The following is an 18160-nucleotide window of genomic DNA, read 5'->3' as shown; positions in this document are numbered from 1 at the left end:
CCATCACAGCAACCTCCCAGGGAGGAAGCCCCAGGCCAAGTCTGTGCCCTCAGATTGGGAACCAGCAGCCTCCCAAAAGCCATCCTAGCAGACGTCCACTCACGTCACGTCACCCTCCACTAGCTATGTGGTCAGGCTAGTGACTTAACTCAGACTCCTCAACTCCAGCATGGGGTTCGCATGAGTCCCTTCTTGACTCAGAAGGCTGAGCACAGGCCCCTGGGTGCTCCTGGTGGCAGCAGGGCCTGAGGGGTACTCGCCAGGCACCACCCCAAAGAAAAGCCAGGGTTTGGCTGGTCAGGAATATGCACACTGGTGGGTACTGGCCCTGGCCTCGAACACCCTCCATCCTGGGGCGGGGGTGGGCCTGCCACGCTCCCTTCACACAGTCACACACACGCTGTGCGGGCTCACGAGCCCTCAGTCTTCTTCACACCGTACTCATCTTTCCAGGTCCACACGCACAGGCATGGCCTACTCTATGGAACTGCTGCTCAGAGAGGCACAGCGGTGACACACCATGCACCAACACACGTGTAGATCGTTCTGGATGTTTCTCTACAACAAACAGGCGCATGCAGGCCAGAGTGCGATGCTGGGCTGAAGACTGCAGCTGCAGGTTTCCGCAGAAGTGCCAAAGCGCCATCGAGACCGGCAGTGGCAATGTGGACCCCGCGAGCACGCAGGAGCACCAGCCAAGCCCTGGCTGTACCTGGTGCCGTGGGCATGAGGGGGCCGGCGCCTGCCTCCTCGGTTTTCACCCAAACACCCGCCTCGCCGGCGTCCTGCTGGCATCTGTCTTCTTCCAGGGGGGCTGTGACGCCGCAGACCCCCCCACAGGTCTTCACACTTGCCGCTTTTTCGATTGTTTCTGGCGGCCTTTGCCCAACGACTTCCTCCCGAGCCCTGTCTTCTGCAGAACTGACCCTTTGTTCCGCTCCATCCAGGGCAGCAGACGCATCCCCTCCACATGTGCTGCCAACACTTTGACGACCACGTGTGCAGGAGCCAGGGCCATCCTGTGTCCCCAAGGCGCACAGACTGAGAGCCACTTGCCGTCCTCAGGCCTGGGGCAGGGCTGTTTTGGGGTCCCTCCTGCCCTCTGCTGCCCCCCACTTACTGCAAAACCCATTTCTGTGTTTTTCCGAGATTTCTATTTCATTTCTTACTCTGCCCCAGCACCTACCTCCTGGGACAGGGCGCTCCACTCCCGCCAGGTCCCCCACGAGGGCCTCAAGGTGCTTTCTGTGTACACTTGCAACCCTTCCTTAAGCACATCCCCAAGTTACTCCCTCATCCTTGCACCTCGATGGGATCCCGCTTTCCCAGAAAGGCCCCTTGGGGACTCCCGGCACCTGCTCCAGGCTGGCTGGCTTCCCATGGGGAGGACAGCACCACCCGACGCCACCCCGGCCCCCTCGACGGAAGCGCCATTTCGTGGTTCCTGGGTCTTCCTTCCCACAGCTGCCCATCACATGTGCCCGTCCTTAGTGGGATCACCATGATGTGGCTGAGAAACAGGCCTCCCTGACACTCGACCAGCAGTTTGCTCTGAGGCACAGGCCTGGATGAAACGCATTCTCCGCAGATGCTTTAATTTGCCCAGTGTAGGGCTGGGCAGATTCCTATCTCTGCAGGTAAGACCTCACCCCCGGGCTTGGTGAAGTCCAAACTTGAATGGCGCCCCACTGACACTCGTCCTGTGTTGGTGGCAGGAGAGCTGGAGTCTCCACGTGGCTCTGGAAGTTTCCTTCATCATGTTGTGGTGATGACATCACAATCTCTCCTGCTACAACACTCAGATAATGTTCAACTGGCTATGAGGAGGCAGAAAGCCTGATCAACAGTGACCCATGAGCCAGGCTGTTATTTCCCTCCCACACTGCCTGCAGACGGGGGTCCAGGGGTCCTGTGTCAGCTCCACAGCCACCAGAGGCCTGGGCTCCTGTCTTCTTGCTCCACCCTTCCCAGCACATGGCTTCTCCTCACGGTCCAGGTGGCGCCCAGGCTGCAGCCATCACATCTGGTTTCCAGCCAGGAGAAAGAGGGAAGGCACCATGCACACAAGCCCGCTTACCTTTCCCTGGCTGGACTTAGTCACTTGGCCACACCTGGCAGCAAAGCTTGGGAAAGGAAGTGCTTATTCAGGACTCGAGTCCACTGGGAAACAGGACCCCAGAGGGCTACGTCTGCACAGGCATGCTGGATGCAGAGCTCCTGGGGGTCTGTGCGCCTCTCCTTTTTCCTTATCACTTCCATCTTTCTTCTGGGCTTCCCCTACCCATATTTTCCAAGCGTCCTATTAAAATGTCGGTTTTCCACTCACGTGTTTAATTTCCAAGGCCTAGTTCTCTGACGATCCCCTTCTCGCTGCTGCTGCTCATTGCACAACCAGAGGTGAGTTCCGACCTCTGAGGACACTGTGACACAGGTCCTAGCACGCTCTTCCAGCCAAAACACAAGTCCGTCCCTGGAACAGCTTCTCTGTGCACTTATCTGTTCTCTAGCAGACATAACCCCATACCAGGCCTTGACTGTGGAGGGCGGAATCCGTCTGTCTGTCTGTCTGTGGTGGGGACAGAGTCTGCCATCACGTGAGGGCCCTACCCCTGCGCCTGCCCCCATTGTCTGTTAACTTGCTAATTTGGGTTTTATATTAACTTCTTGAGGTAAATTACAATTTTAGAAAAAAACATGTTTTGTCTTGGCTTTCAAATTTATTGACAAAACTTGTTTTAATATTAGTTATAACTTTTAAAAATTTCTATCCGTATGTCTCTTTTCCATTCCATATATGTTTTCTTTAAAAATATCTTTTTTAGTTTGAAATAGGTTAAGATTCACAACAAGCTGCCAGAATGGTACCGAGGCATCGCGCGCAGAGCACCCCGCATGTGACAGGTCGTTTGTGCCCCTTCGTCAGTTCTGCCGTCTCTCCCTGCACGTGGGCAGGTGTGCAGGTCTATGTAATCTCATCACGCCGACTCGAGCAGCGGCCACCACAGCAGGACGCAGGACAGACTGCCCTCAGCGTAAAGAAGCACCCTTGTGTTGGCTCTACAGTCACGCGCTTCCCCCACCAGGACGCTGGACCCGTCCGTCCTCACCACCACTGTCCCGTCATGGGAGAAGGGACAGAACCACACAGCGTGGACCCTGAGAACCTGCTTTTCTCGCCCCAGAGCCCCATCCGGTGTGTCGCTGCCTCCATGGCTCCTGTGCTGTCACTGCTGACAGCCCCCTGGCAGACGCAGGCTGGCGCAAGGCCACCTAAGCTTTCTGGTTCCAGCTGTCGGGAACACAGCTGCCGGGCACATCCATGCAGGTTTTTGTACAGACGTGTGCTTCGTTTCTCTGGAACAAGCACCAGAAGCATGACCGTGAGGGCACGTCACCAGCGTGTGCTCAGCTTTATGAGAAGCCCCTGGCGTCTTCCGAAGGGGCTGTCCCGCTGTGCGTTCCGCGACTTGCCTGGCCTTCCCACCATCGACTGCTGTCTCCTGTCGGCTCTGGAGAACCGTCAGCCGTGGCCTCCTTGCACTGTGCCTCTGGCCCATCACCCTCATCCACGCTGCGGCGAGAAGCTGCGAATGTGCCCCCGGTGCCCTCTCCTGTCTCCTGGCGCCCAGCCCCTTCCCGCCTGCTGACCCTGACCTGCTGCGGGCCCTGCAGGCGAGGCCTCATCCCAGCTTGGCTATTTCCCAGCTCTGGATCTTCTAGACTCTTCCCCCACATCTGCCGCCTCGCTTTCCACAGCGATCAGCTCCTCGCCCGAGGCGCAAGCTCCGTTCTTCGCTCTGGCCATGCCGTCCACCTGGCTCCGGGTCAGCCCTGTGGTCGGTTTCTGCTGGTTTTGCTCACGGCTCTCGTGTCCTCTACTGCCCAGTGGTCTGTGACCGTGTGATGGATGCTGTACTAGAAATGATTTGGAGAAATGACTGGAGCCCTAGGCTGGTGGTGCCTTCCTCCCAGGACTGTCCGCCGTTTCCGTGAGGCGCCGGGCATGCGGTGCGGGTCGCCTGGGATCCAAGTTCAAGCCTTGATGCAGATGTTATGGGGCTGGATGGCAGCTTATGTGAGGGTGCGTTTGGTTCCAGTTCATCCTTTCTCCAGGGTCTCAACCCAGAGCAGGGTCGTCCCACAGGGTCCCATCCTTGGCAGGCCCACGAGGCTGCCAAAGCCGCCTCAACCTCTCAGCCCAGGTCCAAAACGGCAGGGCCTGCCCATCCCCGCCAATCCGGGCCTCTCCTGATCATCTTAGTTCTTGGCTGCTTTTAAGTTTTTTAAACCTCCGTCCAGCTTCTTCTGCTGTCTCAGTGGAAGTGCTTAGTTGGCAGTGACTACAAACAGAAACAGATTGCATTTCACATCACGGGGATCCAGGGAGCTGAGGACGCAAATCATGGAAGTTGCCCCAAAGCTGCAAATCACTGGAATGGCAGCCCCGGGGGCATCCTGGATGCATGCTGAGGCTCTCCGTGCTGACCGGGGCCCAGGAGGATCTCCATGCCCTCAGGACTCACTTCCTGGGAAAAAACTGGCTATAGTGGAGATGACTCAAGAGAAAATCCTGTCTCCACCATCTGACAGGGCCGGGTGACGATGACAGAAGCGCTCTTGTCTTGGGGGAGTGGGAGCCACTGAGGAGGGTGCCTTGGGGTCATCACCCGCTCAGGCACGGCCTGAGGGACCTGCTTGCCTGTGCCCCCGGCCCACCTGCCCTCCCACTGCCTGGCACCTCTGCCCGGTGTTACCTTCTCGTGGATCTCCTGTGTGGACTGCGCATCACAGAAGGCCACCGTGGCCACGTCCTTCAGGATGGGCATCTCGACCGTACAGTCCCGGCCATCGAGCAGCGCCACCAGGGGCCGGGGGTGCATGGGCCCATTCATGATCGGAGGTCGGACGCCTGCAACGACAGGGCAGATGCTCAGCATCCCGCAGCAGCTCGGCCCCGGCTAAGACCTCGCTCCAGCTGCCGCCTGCCGTCTGGGGCCAACACAGCCACCCCCGCGACTCTCTATACTGCGTGTCCAGTCACCTGGATCTTTGTTAAAAGTATGTTAAACATCAGCGGGAAAAACAAACTGGTGCTCACTAAGCTCACTGGCGCTGCATAGACGCAGACTGGCGGTGGCCATCACCACCCCCACAGGGTGCAGGCCACAAAGCCGCGTGAAGACACGGGCAGTCCTGCAAAGCAGGGAGGGCAGGGGTCCCTGTGCCCCACCCCAGCAGCAGGGTCTTCCCCACGTGACACTGGACATGCAGACCCTAACATAACGGGCTTTGGGAACACGCCCTGGGGTGTCACTTCTGTCCCAGGCTGCAGGGTGGCTGCCCAGAAACCCCGACTGCAACACGACGTGCCTGGCGCCATTCCTGTTTGCAGACTGAAAGGGTGAGAAGCTGTGTGGAGGCGGAGGAGTTCTAGCACTGGACACAGCCAGGCCAGACCCCACCCCCCTTCCCCAAACACGACGACGCAAACCACCAAAGCAGACTCGTTCCACGAGCGGGGCAGCCACTCCTCCTCCTGGGCCGAGGAGGAGATGAGGGCTAAAGGGTGACACTCAAGACAGGCACTGCCGCTGCCTCCCTGGCCACGCAAGACCTGCCAGGCAGCCGACCACACAGCGCTGTGAATGCCCAGCCAGCACAGGGCAACATACGGGGCACGGGACAAGGACCTGGAAGGTGCCCATCAGCAGCCGCTGCTCCTGCAGGTGTGCCACTCAGCCTCGCCCATGTGGACGGCGAAGACCTGCCCCAGGCCAGCGGTTCTCAGCGTGGGCCTTGCAAGGCCAGGGCCACTTCCTGGTTTGCCTCCCCTGGCTCTCAGGCAAGCGCGTGAGCAGGCGGCATGGTTCCAGGCCGACCCCCCTGACCATGGTGCGGCACACGGGCACCGTGCGCTGTCACACCAGTCAGCAGACGGCCGCACAGACAGTGCCCTCACCTCTCCAGCTGTGCTTGGAGAGCAGGAACTTCTACTTTGAGAAGATCGCTGACTCCAGCAGGTGAGAGGCTATTGTCGCTATTTTTTTAAGTGAACTGATAAATGCCTACTTTCAGCATTCCTCAGCTTTGATGTCTAACGAACATCAAGCCTGACGACCCACGTGGGCCAAGCTCTCGCAGTCCTCGTGTACTTGGGCCGTACGGCAGGCTGCAGGGCACAGGCTGCATCTGCCACCAAGGCTGGACCTGACGCCACTGCCCGCCTCGGGGAAGACAGCTGGGCGCTGGGAAGGCCTGGCTGCACCCCGGCTGGGACCTCCCGAGGGAGAGCACACTGTGACTGGGTGAGGAGCAGAGAAAACAGCATCCGCAGGGCTGCCCCAAGGCAGTGCCACGGCCCTACCGACCGACCGACGACCCCCGTCGCCCAGGGAGGCGCCGGGCCTCCCACCATGCAGCCAGGGCCCAATCAGGCCTCGATCTCAGCAGCAAGGTCCTAACCCAGCACTGCGTTCGCTGGCAGAGCGATCAAAGCAAACCCAACACCTGGCTGCTCCCCAGCTGGGTGGCGGCTGGGACTTCAGGCCTCCATCCAGGCCCAGGACCTGCCCTCGCTCTGCCGCACGTGGGCCTGGCTGACACCCACCTCCTTTGGGACACTTCTCGACAGAAACCAGCCACAGCAGCAAGTGCCACGTGAGGCCCGACGGAGGCCTGCACCCGACTCTGCCACTGGCCACGGGCCCAGGCTGCTTCCCCAGAAAGCAGAGAAAGGCTCCTGCGGGGCACGTGGGTGTCTTAGCCCCACACGCTCCCCTTTCTAAGGCACGGGCCACCCTGGATGGAACAGCCAGCATGACCGCCACCGTCAGCTGCAGCCTCCTCTGCCGTGCTGGGGGCCGGCTTTGGCGACCTCACGCTCCAGGAGCCCCAACCAACCTGACATTTCTTAATATGGGCTCGGCTTCCAGGACCATGAATTCGACTTTTCAAAGCGTTTTATCTTCAGAATCCCCAGGCAGAACCGCGTCCTGTCACTGGATCCTCATCCCACGTCTTTAATTGTCTCGAACCAAAGCTTTTATGCTCCTGATCCACGGCGACCACTGAAGCCTGCGCCGGGGTCAAAGTCTGACTAAAAATTAAACACAAGAGACACGTTAAAACACCACTGAGGGTCGACTGGAACTCAAATTCCAGAAGCTCCAGGAGGGCAAAACTTCTCACTGCCTCCTCGACCCGAGTCCGTGGCTGCCAGTGGGGACCTACCTGGGCCAGGGCCCTGCCACGGCATGGGGGCGCACGAGGGGACGCAGCCAGGATGCAGACACAGAGAGGCTTACCCTCAAGGTCCAGCCCCACAGTCACCTCCACACACTCAGGAGCCCCCGCAGAGCACTGGCCCCACCCAGATGCCATGGGTGCCTACAAATCAGGAGGCTGGGGGCACCGGGCGTGGGAAGAGGGGGGCACTGGGAGTGGGTCTGCGACCAGTTCTGGAAGCTTCTATCTCATGTTGCCAATAGCTTCCTGGGCCTCTGTGACTGGGCAGGGAGAGTGGACTTCCAACAAGGCCGCCAGGGGAAGGGGCCGTGGGATGCAGGCCCTGACACAGCCACTTTCCTGCATGCCACCCGGGGCCCCAGGGCTGGGGCTGTCCCCAGGCTGGTGCATACAGTCATCCTCCACACCGGTCCCTGCCCACCCCACAGGCAGCCTCCCAGGGAGGCACTCAATCCAGGCGTGGGTCTCCCAAAAATGCTGCGCAGCTCTTCCTGAGGTCAGGATAACCGGGGACAGTGGCCAGTGCCTGATGGGGCGCTGAGGGAATACACAGGTCAGGCACCGGTCACAGACTCGGGACGAGGAGGTTTTGGAGGCTGGGAGTGAGCACGAACCGCCCAGCCCTCAGGGAGCGTGTCCTGACCCCCCAAGAACCTGGGCCCCGCTCTCGGTGCGAGGACACAGCACAGGGGCTGACCCAACGTGCAGCTGGACATCCTGCTGACCAGGCCCAGGCATGCCACAGACGCGCGCAGTGAGTGCAGGAGCGCTGCGGGCTGGAGCAGGGGTTCCACGGGGAAGGGAAGGTCTGTGGAGTGGAGGTCAGAGGCTGCCACCCCCTACCCACTGCCAGCCACAGGGTACCAGGCAGCCTGACCCCCATAACCAGGGACAGGCTGCAGCCTACAGAACGTGCACAGCACTCACCCTCGCCTGACCCCCGGCCACAAGAACCAGGTCTGGAGCCAAGCGAGGCCTGGCCCCACGGCCTTCCCAGGACCCCATGGACGGGGCCGACGTTCACAGAACCGGCCACTTTACACACCGCGGGTGGACCAGCGGGAGCCCTGCTGTCCTGAGCTGCATGCCTGGGCTGAGGTCGGATGGCCCTGCTGACTCGAAGCCCCCCAAACACGCTGACCAGTGGCCCCTCGGGAGCCCGCTCACCCTCAGTGTTCTGGGGTCTGCCTGATCTCTGCTCCTGCCCCAACAGCAGACCTGCTTTCTACCCAGACCGCACGCAGGCCCGAGTCCTCTGCTGATTCGGCTCAAGTACACAGAGCCAGCCCCTCTGGAGAAGCCACAGCCGGGCCAGCCAAGTGCAGCCCAAGGCAACTCGGGGACGGGTGGTGGCAGGGGAGCAGGAAGGCAGCCAGCATGGCCACGAGTCTCTAAGAGGAGGATTTGAAAAGGAAGCTTCGCTTTGCCAGTGCCAAACCCAGGAGGGGCCTGAAAGGAACGGGAGTGTGTTCCCTACTGTGGGCTAGGTGCCCGCCAGGGTAGCGGCCAGCGGACGCAGGGCTCGAAGGCCAGCCTGCATCTGCTGCGGCCCGGGGCCAGGGCAGGTCCCAGGCCTGATGGGCTGAGAGACCCCTGGGCCCAGTGTGAAGACCAGAGGCGCCTCCAGCCTGTTGTGTCTGGGTCTCACCCTCCCCGGTCAGCACCCCACAGGCCTCGGTGCCATGTGGACAGGATGACGACGTCTGCGTGGCCAGGGGAGGTGGGCCAAGCCCAGCAGCGGCTGTGACGTGGGAATTCGACCATCCCTAGTGCTAGGGGGCGCTCAAGGGGTGGAAACACCAACCTCCACCCTGTTTCTCGAAATAAACCCAACCGAAGCCCCTACAAGAGACTTCATTGCTCAAACAACAACACAAGAGCCACCTAGACACAGGAGGTGGCAGAGAAAACGAGGTAAAAGACTGGACAAGACCACACCAGCCGAGGAGGCCCGGCCACAGACAGGCGGCTCCTGAGTGACGGGCGAGCCGCGAGAGCAAAGCCAGCGATCTGCCCCAGGGACCACACGGCCACCAGGCCCACCGGTACCTGTGGTGCCTCCTATGGCCACCCCTGCCCCAGACACCCCTGCACAGCTCCTACAAGATGTGGCCCCAGGCCAGGGCCTCTGGGGCTTCTGCCCTACAGGGCACAGCCGCACATTCAACAAGGGGATGAAGGGATGGCCGAAGGAGCAAGGCCTGTGGCCAGCGGGCATGGACCCCGGGTGGGTCATCTCCTACCCATTCACCATGGGTGCACTGCTGCCCGTGAGCACTGAGGCTCGTGCCCCCCCCTCCACCTCCACCCTGTTCCCCCTGCCCTGCCGGGGTCCATCCACGGCTACCCCGCCATGTGCTCCCGGCGCCTACACTGCCTGGCACCCTCTCCCTCGCAGTGACCAACAGAAGTCTCCCGAGAGCCACTGGCCCATGAATGGCAGGAGCCAGCAGGGTCTGCGCCCACCTGGAGCCTCAGCAACGCCCAGCCCCGACTGCCCTGCGGCCCAGCTGAGCCACGGTGGGCCTGCGGCTGGGTCATGGCTAGGATGGGGTCTTGGCCAGAAGCCCCCCAGACTCCAGATATGCCCACCCTGCCCCCTTCCCAGAAAGTGGCCCAGGTCTGGGAGGGTGGGCAGGTTGGACATAGGGCCAGTGCCTTGCAAACAAATTCTAGGGACAAGACATTATAGGGACGGCCCCAGCCCCCTCAGTGACCCTGGTGAGGGGTCCATCCTGGCGAGTGGGCAGCTGGTGCCCAGAAACACCTGCCAGGGCAATGACTTCATCCCCTAGGCAGCAGGGGCCGGCCAGGGAGCTCAGACAGGTCTCATATTCACATTGGGCTGGCCCCAGGCTCTCAGGTACCTCAAGGCCCTCCCCTGGTCAGCCCCAGACCCAGTGCTCTGAGCATGCAGGACAGGCCCGTGCAGCCAGGACGTGGCCCTGCCCTGCAGCCCTCCCTCCAGTTCACAAACCCGAACTCCTGCCCTCACCCATCGCACTCTCCCCACAGCTGGTCCCCCACGGGCAGGGCTGCCAGGGCTGCCCGTGCCCCAGCACCTCCCCATACTCGACACTCCCAGGCTCCCTTCTCTTCCTCTGGCCTCTGCAGGCCTCGCCCCCACCCAGCCTTGCCCTTTGCCCCCGCTCCCCGCCCCCTGGGCCTCCTTGGCCACCTGCCCTACTCCGGTGTTCCACCTGGGGACGGACGCGTGTGCGCTTTAGTTGGAGAGCCCTGGTTACAATCCAGCTCTGCCAGGACGGGGGCTTCCGAGGGCGCCCTGCCAGCATGTGGGGAGCGAGTGAACTCTGACACGCACGCCTGCTTTACGCCCCGACTCACATATGACGAGATGCTGTGGGAGGTGGTGGCTGTGGGGGCTGGCTGCCCACTGTGGGGGATGCAAGGCGCCCGCACCATGCCTTATGACCACGTGCACATACCATGTCCCAGCAACACGGCAAGGCGGTGGAAAACGCAGTGACCAGCATGGCAGGTGAGGGGAAGTCTGTGCCAAGAGCCAGCGGGGTGGGGGCCCTGGACACCCCGCGCTGCTGGGCAGATGCTGGGAGCAGGGTGGCGGCAGGGCCCACTCACCCAGAGCAGATGCCCCTGCCAGCCGCTGCCCCAGCTCGGGCCCAGCAGAAAGGCATGCGATGAACATCACGCAGGCAGCCCCCGACCGTCCGCAGCACTCCTGCAGGGAGAGATGGTACGTGCTTGCTGCGCGCTCACGATGCAGCACCAAGCGGCAATGGGGCAGCGAGTGATGGTTGGGATTCAGCCGCGACACATGGACACACCAACAAAGGACGCCAACAACGGGGGCTGCGTGCAGGGCACTGGACACTCTCTGTACCATCTCTCTAATCTTCCTGTGAGTCTAAAACTACTCTACCGCTGGACGACCGGGGAGTGGCCTCACTCTGGTGTCTAGAGCGCACTCATTTTGGCCACCTCCAACGCAGCTGACTCCTCAGTCGTCCCGCCTGGCAGCCACTCCTGCCCTGCCCGGTCCTTGCCACGGCTCCCCACTGTGACTCTCAGGAGGGACCAGGGTTTACAGCTGGCACATTCTGGGGTCACCCGAGGTGCCGAGCCCCCAGACCAATCACACCAGTGCCCCGGCACCAGTGTCTGCAGGAAGTGCCAGGGGTCCTGAGAGCCCTGCTCAGGCGACACTGTGCCCTGGACACAGGATCAGCGTCCCCGGCCGGCCCATGCCTCCCCTTGCAGCTCTGATGAGTATCTAAACTCAACGCACCCAGAACTCGCCCCCCGGAATGGGCCCTGCTTCCTCTCCAGCCTCAGTGACGGGCCTATGCTCCACCTGCTCAGGTCCCAAACTCAGACACAGACACACAGGCTCTCTCACCCCACGCCCAGCCCACCAGCCAGTCTCCCTGATCCTAGGTGCTCCCCTCACTCCTCCATGGCCTCCGGCCGGGACACCACAGCCACTTCATCCCCAGGCTCCTCCCCACTGCAGCCAGAGGCTTTAGAAACAAAAACCAGAGCCTGTTACTCCACTAAGACCCTCTGCGCATGCCTTCCTCAGTAGGAAACGCAAGCTCCTTAGCACAGCTGGAGGCCCCGGCCCTGCCCACCTGTCCGTCTTCCTCCGTGAAGCTGGACGCTCAGCCAGAACAGGTGCACGTGGCCGGCTTCTTCTCGCTCTTCAGCTTAGCGCCATGGGTCACACCCTCCTGAAAGCCACCTCCCGCCGCGTCACTGGCTGACCCTCACGCCGGCTGACCCTCACCCCAGTTCCCTCCAGCCGCGTCGCTGGCTGACCCTCACCCAGGCTGACCCTCACCCCGGCTCCCTCCGGCCATGTCGCTGGCTGACCCTCACCCAGGCTGACCCTCACCCCGGCTCCCTCCGGCTGTGTCACTGGCTGACCCTCACCCCGGCTCCCTCCCGCCACGTCGCTGGCTGACCCTCACCCCGGCTGACCCTCACCTGGCTCCCTCCCGGTGTGCTGCTCTGTCAGTAACCCAGCAGCCTTCTCTGGGGGGCAGTGAGGCATCACTCTGGCTGTCCCACCTGGAGGCCCTGAGGACCGGGCCGGGCCACGCTGCCTAGGGCATGGTCTGGCTGGGAAAAGTGCCCAACACACCCTGAGAGCAGAGCCACATACTGTCTGGCAGGAACTGTGTGTGCAAAGGCGCCCAGGGTGCGCCCTCGGGCAATGTGGGGCAGGGGACACGGGCCATATAAAACCTCCAGCAGGACTGACCAGCCAGGGCCAGCCTCGCACGTGCTGCGCTGTCCTCAATTCTCTGCAATGCAGGAAGGCCCCCCCACGGCAGATGCTGAGTAGAGACTGCCACAAAAGACACGGACTTGTCACCAAGACGTTTCCCCATGCGTGTTCACCTAGACCACGTGTTGTCACCTATGTACACGTGTGGTACATGTATCCTGCTAGCTTTACACTTTGGAACCCTAGAAATGAGAACTTCATCCTCATCGAGAAAACGCTGGTTCATGCTCAGCAACTGGTGATTCAGGGAGCGTCACCTCCCTGTCCTTCGACCTGAGACGTTTTACAGCTGCTGCCAGGAGACCCCATGTGGGGACTCCATCTCCAAGGCCTGGCCTCGCTGCAGGACACAGAAGTCTCAGACTCACAAGACCTCAGAGTTCACGGCCAGCCCACTGGGGACGCAGCCACTGCTACGGAAGGCCGGACGGGGGAGCCACAGGCAGCAAGCCCACCTCCGGATAGGCCTCGGCCACAGCTGGGGAGGGTCCAGAAAGGGCCCCCTTTGGGCTGTGGCCCAATCCCTGACCCATCCCACCAGCTGCACCCACAGGAATTTCTTTGGAGCCATCCTAGCTTCTAGTCCCACCAGGTTGGCACTCTCCTCCAAGGCCGAGCAGAGCTCCCGCCCTGGCACCATGCAGCCACCACGGCCCCGGGCTGCAGCCAGGCTCCAGCGCTGACGGGGACATGAGGGACCACCTCCCTGAGGGTGACACTCATGTTAACGACCCAACTGCACTAAAAGCCTGCATCTGGCATCCGGTGTGACAACAACCCATGAGATCTCTGGCTCCGTAGGAACACATGCATTTCCTCAGGAGACCCCTGGACAGACATGCGAGGGCCCCACACCAGTACGCAGCCCGTGGGCTGGTCTGCAGCCGAGCTTCGGGAGGAGATGTCCGTGACGCAGGGTGTGAAGTCTTGTCTGGAGTGGGGGGACGTGTGGCGTGCATCGCACCCAACCTATGCAAACAGCAGGGCTGGGCCAGACACAGCCACCCTGGGCTATGAGCCAGGTCTCCCTACAGAGTGAGGACCAGGACATGGCCTGGATTGGGTCCTCTTTCGTGCCACCAGCAAAGTGAAACTGTGAGCCTTCTAGAAGGAGAGTAGGCACAGGATGAAAAGCGTCACAAAGCGAACACCTTTGGCCAGGCCCTCCACGCCCAGAAGCCATGGGCAGGCAGGGGATCTGCCAGGAGAAGTTCCTGGCAACAAACGTGCTGCCAGCCGCAGGCTCTGCGGCACGGACAAGCCTGCTCCCAGCTGCTCAGACTGGGCAACGCCCTGAGGGCACTGATACAGGAGGCTCCAAGGGCAGAGAAAAGCCCCATCACGGCCCAGCGCTCTGTGGCCCAAAGGAATCCCTCGCCAAGCGCTGGCTGCCACCAGGCTGGGGGGAGCCAAGGCCAGACACCCTCTGGAGACTGAGGGCCCTTCTACTGCAGAGAGGTTCTCATCTCAGCCCAGGTCCCTCTGGCAAACATTTATGAACCTCCTACTATGTGACAACTCACCAGATAGTGAAACCTCACGTACAAATGCACACAGGGGTGCTCCCCCTCCCAGAACTGGCCCTGCCATGGGACCCTCACCAGGACCTCAGTGGGGCAGGCGGGACCAGCCCCTGCCTCCCCGTGTGTCCTCAGGCTGAACAGAAGAGGCCGGAAAGAATAGCTCAAAGCAGCCAGGAGCGAGGCAGGTTGAGCGGCCCGCATCCAGCATCCCAGCCCCAAGCCTGTTTCTTGGAATTGGAGAGAAGAGGAGAGCCACCCTTTAGGGCTGAGCAGGCCGAAACAGCACAAACCCCAGCGGAAGGGCTGGGAGAGCAGGTGGGCAGAACAGGGCCACACCTGCACACGGTGGGGACCGACACAGCCCCAGGTGCATGTCCATCACAAGACCTCACAGAAATGCCCCAACCAAAGCACACAAAGACGGCGATGAAATCTGATGGAGAAGGAGCCGGGAGAGCTGAGGGCACAGAATGCATCGTCCCTGCAGGAAGTGCAGCCCCAGGGCAGGCGCCCCGAGCTAGGGGAAGGCGCAGGCACCACAGGAGCTGGAAGGAGGGACAACAGGCCAAAGCCGGGGACAGGGAGACTCCCCCATGACAAAGTCCAGCAGGACCCATGTGGCCCAGGTCAACAAAGCCCACATTCTAGGGCAGACGGAAGGCAAGCCCCAGACCGCACGCACTGCCAGGCCGACATCCAGGGACAGCGAGGACGACGGTGAGCACACACAGCAGCTCCGAGTGGAGGCACTGCCCCTACCCCTAGCCCTGGTCCCTCCCTGCCCCTGCTCTGTTCTTGTCCCCAGCTCTGTCCCCCGACCTTGTCCCTGTCCCTGGTTCTCTCCCTGCCTGCTCCTGTCCCCAGCCGTAGCTATGCCCCTGGCCCTGTCCCCTGCCCTATGTCTCCGACCGTGCCCTCAACACTTGGCAAATGCTCACTCCTGTGATCCCACATCGCTTCACGCTGCCATCCTCACTTCACAGACACACACAGAGAGGTCACACGAAGAGCCCGAGACCACGCATGGATAAGGGCTGGGCTGGGATTCCCCGGGAGACAGGCGCAAGTCTGTGCTCTGGCCGGCTGTGGTCCCTCCTCCAAGGAGCCCGGGGGTGCTGACCCACACGAGTGGAGGGGCTGCACTGACCCCCTTGGCGGGTCTGCACCTGCTGCAGGCGCCCTAAATGCCTCCACTGCTGGGCCCAGCTTTCTGCTGAGGGCTCCTCTGTACGTTCTACACAAATGAATCTGCTACTCTTGAAGAGAACGGAGGTCCTGAGGACGGGAGGAAGGGTTCCGCACGCCAATGGCCACTGCCCCTGCTCTGGGCCCCCAACTACAACCTGACTTTCCAGCTGCCCTGGAAAGCAGGAGCGGGGTGAGCGGTCCACCTCTGTGACTCCTTGGTTGAGGATATACGGAAGATAACCCATCCCGCTCCACTTCTCCACGCCCTAACCAATCAGGGAGGAGATGATCACTAGGCGGTCTGGCCTTAGCCAGGTTCCGGCTTCTCCAACGCGCCACCAGTGAAAGGCTCTCCTCCTGGGCATGCCGGAGGCGGTGCCCTCGTTTCTCAGCAGGCGGGCAGAGGGCCGGGCTGGGAACCCAGCCAGAGAAAGCTCTAGCCGCCAACCCACTGGCTCAGGTGCGGCTGCAGCTCCTCCCGCCGAGGCGACTCTGCAGGCTCCAGGGCACCGCGCAGAGGGAGAAGCGGGAAGAGGAAGCTGAGGGCCCTCACCCACCCAGGCCGCGGAGGACAGACAGACCACACGGCCCCTCCCCAGCCGCACCCCGGAACAGCCCCTCCCAGAAGGAGGCCCACGCGCTGGAAGTTGACAGGGAAGTGCAAAATGAGCAAGATGGCCACCGACAGCTGGGCAGAGCTTGAAGTGCACTGCCAAGGGGCACACACCGCGGCGGGGTCGAGCTGGGAGCAAAGCAACATCCACTCAGGGTGTCCCCAACCCGGCCTGCCCCCCCACAGCCCGGGCTCAGGGCCCCACCGGTGGTATGGGCCAGTCCCCAGTGCTGCCCAGAGCACCCATGCAGGTCCTCATTCTTTCAAAACACAACAGGGACAAACAGGTGCCTTGAAACAAACAGACCTGGGTCCAAACCTCTGGATTATTAAGGTGGAAGCAGCCTGGCTCAGAGAAGGAGCGGAGCACAGGGTTTGCTGAGTTCAACCATGTGGGTGGCTGTCCCAGGCCCAGCTGCCGCCCACCTCCCCCTCCTGGTCGGGGCAGGCCCCCCACCCACGTCTACCTGCCTGGACAGGCAGGCCCCTAGCTGCACAGTCGGGCCTGTCCAGCCACCCATGGAAACGCAGGCGCCTCCCCCCTCCTCCCGCCCCCGCCACGAGCCAAACGTTATAATTTTATACGTTTTTAAAGACTGGGTGATAAACTCAAATACCAGCACAAAGCCTGTGATAAAACTAAGCGCCAATAAGACGGCCTGAATAAAGCCCAGCGGTGGAGGAGCGCTCGCCCTGCCTGCTCCTCCAGCAGAACCTCGGGCCAGGCCCACCTCTGCCCCCTCCCCTCCCCGCCCAAGCGGCCCAGCATCACCCCGCGCTGGGAGGCAGGGGACCCGGAACGCAGGGGACCCCGGAGGGAGGGGACCCGGGAGCGAAGGGCCCGCCGCCTCGCGGGGCGCGGGGAGATAGCGCGAGGTGACAGGCCCTGCAGTCCTCCGGCCGGCAGGGCAGGACGTTACCGTGCCCAGGAGACAGGCATCCTGTCCCTTGTCTCCGAGCCAGCTGTCGGCAGTTTCTCCCGTGTGTCCCGAAGTGTGTAACGGGGACACGAGGAACAGGGAGGTGACCTAGCGCGCGGCCGAGACCCGCGGGTCCGGAGTCCTGGAGGAGTGGGATGCCGAGGGTCCGAGGGTCAAGGGCTGGAGGCTGTAGGAGCTGTGGGTCCGAGGGGCTGGGGTCCGAGGGTCCCGGGATCAGGGGCCGGGGGTCCGAGAGGCCGGGGTCCGGGAGGGGCTGCGGGTCCGAGGGGTCGGAGTCCCAGCGGGGCGAGCACTGGGGATCGGCGGGGCGCGACCCCGGGGCCCCGCTTCTGCAGGGTGGGACGGCCGGCGCCCCTTTGTGTCACCTGCGCGGGCGGCGGCGGGGGCGGGGCGGGCGTGACGGTGACGGCGACGGCGGCGCAGGCGCACGCGCACTCGCACTCGCACGCAGCAGCTCGCGCACGCGCGCGGCGCCCCGCCCCCGGCCCCGCCCCGAGCCGGCGGCGCGCGGAGGCCGGCGCGCACGCGCACTCGACACAAAGCCGGCGGCCCGCGCGCCCGCCCCGCCCCGCCCCGGCCCCGCCCCGCCCCGCCCGCGGCCGGAAGTGCGCGCGCGCGGCCTTACCGAGCGGCAGGCCCTTGTTGAGCAAGTGCGAGCTGCCCATTGAAAGGCGCGGGCGGCCGCGGGCCCCGACCAGTCCGGCGCGCTCCGCCGCGAGCCCGGCGCGTTGGGCGGCCTGGGCGCCGTCCGCTGCTCCGCCCGCTCGCCTGCGCCCGGGCGCCGCCGTGCCGAGCCGCGCCGCGCCGCGCCAGCAGCCGCTCCACCGGCGGGCGGGGACAGGGGCGCGCGCGCGGGCGGGGCTTCCGGCCCAGCAGCCTGCTGGTTCCCGGCGCGGCCGCCGCGCTGCACCACGCGGGCGGGCGGCTGCAGGCCGGGCCCGCCCGCTCCGCCGACGCCGACGCCGCGGGGCTCCCTGCTGCCCCGCGCCCGCCCAGCGCACGTGCAGGCACCTGCCCCCCCGACACGCGCGCAAAAAAGCAGCGCACCTACCTGCCCGGTACACACACACACGCACGTGCACCTGCCCTGCACACGTACAGGCACCTGCCCCGCGCACGCGCACAGAAAAGCAGCACACGTACCTGTCTGGTACACACACGTGCACCCGCACACGCACGTGTATTTAGGCATGTACCTGCTCCGCACATGCACACGCTGGGCCCATCCTGCCCCGCACCTACCTGGCTCCGCTGGCGGCTCAAGGCCTGGCTAGAGAGCTCATGAGCAAGCTCATGGGTGCCTCATGGGTGCGAGTGGTTTAAATGTCCATGGGCCGAGGCGAGGAGGCGCTGCAGGTGCTCAGCGCGTGCGGCCTTCGGG

The 18160-nt window shown here is 63.0% G+C and overlaps 1 protein-coding gene across 15 annotated transcripts in view; it reads right to left on the bottom strand.

Moving 5' to 3' along the window:
* The window catches only part of CTBP1 (C-terminal binding protein 1), a 29024-nt gene extending 11439 nt beyond the window's left edge, over positions 1 to 17585 (bottom strand). For 2 of the 15 annotated variants that reach the window (XM_070506401.1, XM_070506407.1), the window contains exons 1-4: positions 16759 to 17171; positions 10846 to 10945; positions 6901 to 7096; positions 4755 to 4909 (exon numbers count right to left, since the gene is read on the bottom strand). In XM_070506401.1, coding sequence (XP_070362502.1) covers positions 4755 to 4909; positions 6901 to 6907 — 162 coding nt within the window. In that variant the 5' untranslated portion in view covers positions 6908 to 7096; positions 10846 to 10945; positions 16759 to 17171. Of the gene's footprint in view, positions 1 to 4754; positions 4910 to 6900; positions 7097 to 10845; positions 10946 to 11855; positions 11950 to 16758; positions 17232 to 17404 lie in introns of those variants that run through there. The other 13 variants (XM_070506402.1, XM_014840261.3, XM_044768012.2 and 10 more) reach the window with 12 other exon arrangements.
* Between the last annotated feature and the right edge of the window lie 575 nt (positions 17586 to 18160).

The sequence above is a fragment of the Equus asinus genome, chromosome 3 (genome assembly GCF_041296235.1).
Source record: "Equus asinus isolate D_3611 breed Donkey chromosome 3, EquAss-T2T_v2, whole genome shotgun sequence".
NCBI classification, from domain to species: Eukaryota; Metazoa; Chordata; class Mammalia; order Perissodactyla; family Equidae; genus Equus; species Equus asinus.
Note: the sequence above shows the minus strand (reverse complement) of the source record. Positions and strands in the feature narration are given on the sequence as shown.